This window comes from Tupaia chinensis, unplaced genomic scaffold, assembly GCF_000334495.1.
Source record: "Tupaia chinensis unplaced genomic scaffold, TupChi_1.0 Scaffold000541_1, whole genome shotgun sequence".
Lineage (NCBI taxonomy): Eukaryota > Metazoa > Chordata > Mammalia > Scandentia > Tupaiidae > Tupaia > Tupaia belangeri.
In genome coordinates, this window is record NW_006160054.1 from 773,251 (window position 1) to 779,250 (window position 6,000).

At 39.9% G+C, this 6,000-nt stretch overlaps 1 protein-coding gene across 1 annotated transcript in view; it reads right to left on the reverse strand.

Moving 5' to 3' along the window:
• Positions 1–6,000, reverse strand: part of FBN2 (fibrillin 2) — a 279,939-nt gene that overhangs the window by 272,202 nt on the left and 1,737 nt on the right. The window contains 1 exon segment of the mRNA XM_027775292.1: positions 2,536–2,634. Within this exon segment, the coding sequence (XP_027631093.1) occupies positions 2,536–2,634 (99 nt within the window).

Below are 6,000 nucleotides of genomic sequence, written 5' to 3' on the forward strand. Positions count from 1 at the left end.
GAGAGTGCTTCTCTCTCTCTCTCTTTGACTAAAAAACTTGAAAAGAAGAGAAAGAAAGGAGGAAAGGATGGAAGGAATAAAGAAGGACCATGGGCCAGAGATATTGTAGAAGTCAAGACAACTTCAAATAAAAGCATTTCAAGAAGGTAGCCATTGGGGCCAGTGGGCGACGTAGTGGTTAAGGTGCCAGACTCTCATATGGCCGACCATGGTTTGAGTCTTGAACCCAGAGGTTTGAAACTCATGCCATGGCGGGGGTGCATGCATGCCCACGATCCCAGGAGAATGGAGGAGAAGGGATTGCAGTGTGGTCACCCCTCTGAGAGTTGATTTCTCACTTTCTCTCTCTCTGTCTCTGTCTCTTTCTAGCTAGCACACATACTCTATAGAAAAAGTCTCTCTCTCTCTCTCTCTCAAAAAAAAAATAATAATGATAGTGCTGAAAGCTTTAGTGAGGTCAAGCAACATGTGGGTGAAAATTATTAGAAAAGTTCCTGAGGGTAAGGAAGGCCAAATGAATGCATGAATTCTATACTAAACTGCATACCATAAACTGATAGTGGGCCAATGACTGTCCACTTGCCCACAGAAATTAAAAAGTCAAACTTAAGAATTCTTCCAGGATGGGGGCCAGCAGGTGGCATAGTGGTTAAGATGCTGAACTTGCACATGGACGACCATGATTCCAATCCCGGACCTGGTGGCTTAAAAATCATGCCAGGAGAAAGTGTGTGCATACCTCAAATCTTGAAAGGGATAGAGGAAAAAAGGACTGCAGCATGGCCATCACTACTGTGGGGTGATTTCTCACTTTCCCCCTCTCTCCAGCGAGCATGCATGCTGTATGGCAAAAACCTAAAATAAAATTAAAAATTAAAAAAAAATGTCACGATTGCATTTTCTGCTGATGGCAAACATGAAAAACTAACTAAAAAGAGGATAATAAAGATATGGGCAAGAGTATCTGTAGGCAATAAGGCAAGAGACAAAGGTTCAGGTATGTAACAGAGGAACAGTGCTGATCAGGATAGCAGAGAAAGTCTAGGTGAACACCAATGACAAGTTTTCAAAAGCTGAGAAAGCAGAAGATTATAGTCAAAGAGAATGAAGCAAGAGTTCCCATCAGAAGTTCCATCAGACAGCAATGGCACTTGTTGTATGAGTCTTGACTCTTATTCCTGAGTCAGGCAGACTCTATATTACCTTTGCTTAGGGAAAATTCATAGAAAGAAATATTAAAAATATAACACCTTCACACTAGTTTGAGGCAGACTTAAAGCATTTATTTAATTCTCAGGCAATTAAATAAACTGATCTGCTTCTGCCTTATTACAGTATTGTTTTAAACACTGGTCTAAAAGAATGATCTTATATCTCAAAGACTGAACGATTTTTCTCTCTCTCTCTCTCTTTCTTTCTGTTTTTCTTTCTTTCCTTCCTTCCTTCCTTCTCTCCTTCCTTCCTTCCTTCCTTCCTTCCTTCCTTCCTTCCTTCCTTCCTTCTTCTCTCCTTCCTTCCTTCCTCTCTCTCTCTCTCTCTCTCTCTCTCTCTCTCTCTCTCTCTCTCTCCTTTTTCTAGTTTTCTTATAGGGCATATCCACATGCCAGAGAGAAACAGACAGAGAGAGAGGGAAAATGCAAAATCACCCTCTGGGGGAGGATAGCCATGCCACAATCCCTTCTCTTCCATTCTCCTCTTGAGATTTTGACACATGCACCAGGAGTGATTTTCAAGCTGCTGGGTCTGGGACTTGAACCACAGAATCAGCTATGTGAGATCCAGCTGCCTTAACCTGCATACCACCTGCTGGCTCAGGACTCAACAATTTCTAATGGGGTTATTAGTGTAACACAATTTTAGTCCACCGTTAGTTATCTTACAAAGTTCTTAGAAATTAACATCATAAAACACAGTAAGTTCATCTGTGTAAAGTATCTGGTCAATGCTCAGTAAACATCCACTGTCTTCCCGATCCTCTTATTCTTCCCCCTTAGTTAACCCATGAGACAGGATATGGACTGCAGCAGTCAGACAAAGCCAGTAATGACAGCCTCCCATGTGTGACTAGAGACTTAAGCATCAGAGTAAGGGCTTATGCCTGTGTTAAGCAGTCAAGGTGCGTACTTTGTCGGTGCCCTACTTTTCTGCTGTCAAGTGGGGCAACAGCAGTATTCCATAATGACACTATGAAGATGAACTGAAGAAATACAGTCAAACCCTTAAAATGATCTTGATATATAACGAAATCCCAATAAATTATAGTTACTATTTATGAAGAATTCTCTGCTGAATCCTGTATATTATACCACATAGACATACAACTCCTAGAACAGAATTCAACCATTCTTCTTACCCATTACCCATTTGAAGCAACGACAAGGCTGCCAAAGGTTAATTTCCACTTCAAAGATGAATAGAGATCTAGTTTTTGAGAAACGTAATCACAGATTTATATCTTCTTTAAAGAGGACATTGAGAATGTCCTTAAATGCTAAAGGAAAATGCAGTAAACAAGATGACACATAGGAAACATACTTGATTTTGATCCACAGGTCGGTGAGATCTGGCCACTGGAACAAGTGCACATGTTCGGACGGGAACAAAATCCATCTCCACAACTATTTCTACAAATTGCTGTAGAAAGCACAATAGGAAAGTGAATAAATCATTCTATACTAAACTGTCATTTACAAAACAAGAAAGTGACTCTTAAAAACAACATGGTGGAGGGACCAGCAGTTTGTGTAATGGCTATGTCGCTGAACTCCCATGTAGCCGACTACGGTTCGAGTCCTGGACCTGGTGGCTTAAACTCAAGCCAGGCGTGTGTGCATGCGTGCCCAAGATCCCAAGAGGAGAATGGAGGAGAAGGAATTGTGGCGTGGCAATCTCCCCATGGGGTGATTTCTCGCTTTCTATCTCTCTGTCTCTCTCTGTCTTTCTGGTGAGCGCACGCACCCTATAGCAAAAAACACTCAAAAAATTTACTTAATTGATTAATTAAAAAAAATAAAAACATGGTGGAAAACTAAGACATAAAACATGTGATGCAAAATACCTAACTTCAAATATGCAGTGATATCACCCATCACACACATGGGAATATATCTTCTTAGGGTATTGTGCGAACAAATGAAGCCAATAGGGTTCTTTCTTCCACTCAAGTTGGAGTGTAAAGGTAGATTCACCAAGACAGTCTAGATGTAGGGAGCTGGGAGGGTTCAGAAGACTCTGAGTTTCCACACACCCTTAGAAAACACAGCCCATGACAACACAGCCCATGACAGAAAGGGCTTCGCAGGAAACAGAATGTGAAATTGGCTGACCCAGAGACTGCAGGCCCTAACGACTTGGCCAAGCCTCAGGGGTTCTGTGCACATTCCTTCCCAGCTGGTGTTCGACCTGCCCCATCATCAATCTTTGTTCCCCTTAATAATTCCCTTTCTCCTTCCTCCAGTCTTTCTTCTTCCATATTATCTCTACACCCTAGCTCATTAAAAAAAAATCTTTGACATTTTGATGGGGAGAGAGTCAAAGCCTCCTGCAGCTGTGACCTCCAAGGGACACCAAAATAGGAGGGTCGTCACAGCAGAGAATGTCAGGCTCACTGACCCAGCACATACCACAGACACTCAAAACCTGCGGCCATGTGCCTTCTAATGGGAACTCCCTCCAGCATTTAGAGTCAGTTCCCTTAGGAGCTGAGAGATTTAGCTCTATAAACTGGAGTCGAATTATGTCTTTGATCATAAAGCCTGTGTACTTTAATACTCCATGACCAGATGCATAGAGACAAGAAGAGGAAAGCCTAAGAATGCCCTAAAACTAGATGTAAACATTGATGCAAATGTGAGTATGGATCTTTTGCTAGAGAAGGATCCAACCACTTTCAATGAAATCTGGCATCCCAGCAATGAAGGACACGTTCTATAGAACACAAATTACTACCTCAGTAACTGTTTTCCTGCTCCAAATTACCCTTTGATGTCCATATAAAATGTCAGGATCTCCACAATTGCTCTTTAGAAATAGTGTCAAATATAATGTGGAGATAAAAAAATAACTTTAGGCAGGTTCCTGCCATGGAGTTGATGATTACTTCTTATGATGTACTAAAGTGTCTGATCACCAATAACTTGACAATGAAAAGTGCTCATCAAAATATTGTTTTAATTCAATGTGCCCTCCTCCTGAGCAGAAAGATTCTTAGGCTAGGCTTAAAGATTCAAAGTGCCCTCATCCAGAATCTAAATCCAATGCATGGTTGACAGGCTAAATACTGAGCATCCTCATACAGTTACCTGTCATGGCTGCAGGTGTGTGCTCTAAGACTGTGAGCCAAGGAGAAGCAATAGGGCTTAGGCTCTTTACCCCACATCTGTCTCAACCTATGGCATGCCTCACCCAAATATGTGTTCCTCTTACAAATATAAAACAATGTAATATTGGAAGGAATGGAAGAGAAAACTGAGGTACTGGGACTTAGACACTGGGAGAAGTCAGACAGCCTGGTAAAGAGCACATAGTATTTAAGAGATCTGAAAGCAAGTTCTTCCTCTGTCAATGAGTGCTGTGAGCTTGTCCAAGTTCTCCCCAATGTTTCTGGATTGGTATCATACAATGATGAGATTACATTGGATGGCTCTTTAGGTCTCAAATGGTATGAATCCATCTAAATCTATTCCGCTGTTATTCTACTCATCAAAATTCTGTTCATAGCATAATGTCACAATAAGAAAGTGAGTATGCCAGCTTTTACATTGCTTCATGTTCTAACAAGATAAAAAAGATCAAATGGAAATTGAAAAAGTCAACCTCATTCTTTTGGAAACAAATATAGAAGTACTTCAGGGATCTTTTCAGGCCACGATTAAGAACATTAACAACAAGACCTAGAGACACATCGAAATCCATTAGGTCTTTAGCATTTTGAGAAATACGTTTTTCTTTTACTGTCTTCTCCTCATGACGCCTGATCAAAGCCAAACTGTTAAAAATTTATTATTTTCATATCTCTCTATGTAGAAAAAATGCTCAGGTATGAAAATATGAGAAGATTAATTTTGGTCTTCATTTTTTATTCCTTTTTATGGTAAACTGCCTCAGAACGTTTCTTCTGCTAAATGAGATATGGATAAATTCAATAAATATAATAAGTTAATTGGATATCATCAAAAAGGCCTGGAATTAACATTCTTGAATTTGTGTTTACAATGGTTTGATTTGGGCATTAGATCCTTATATGAACATTTTAAATGTCAAAATAAGTGAACTACTGACTTAAATGTAATCTGCTTAAAGTTAAAAGTTAAGTATCATCCATTCGATTGATTATATTCTCCATTTTGAACACTATTTTATATACTTGAGTATAAAATAAATTTTAAATGATTCCGTAGATACCTTTTGATGCAAATATTTCTTGATATAAAGATCATTCCAAATTTTATGCTTTTTATAGATATCGGAAGCATGTAAATTCTACCGTATCTCATAAGCACTTAACTATTTCAAGCAGTAGAAATTTATGCCACAATAGTCACTGTTATTCTGAGATTTTCAAAGCTGATCTCCTAAACGAGTAAAGGGCACGATGTCATTCAAAAACCAAAAGTATTTAAAGCTGACACTCAGCGGGCAATACATATATTTTTACTGCAAATATTCTGGAAGGCTCTGCTCTCTGGAATTCCCATTCCACACTGATCCAATAAAATCTGACTTTACAGATTTTCAACACGTACCATTAACTGATCCCTTCTCCTCGGCTGCTCTCCAACTCAATAATGGCAGTCACATTCATTACATTTAGTGAGTCAGACTTTCCAAGGTGCCTAAGTCACTCCCGGCTAGTATGGCAGGTGTGCGGTGAGTGACGTGAGCTGTTGCAGGACTCTAGAAAACCATGTCAGTTCAAGTAGCCACATAATACCCTACTGGCCGAAATGAGTAAATGCACCCTCTAGGCATGCCTCACACATGACTTCTGTGATGAAGAGG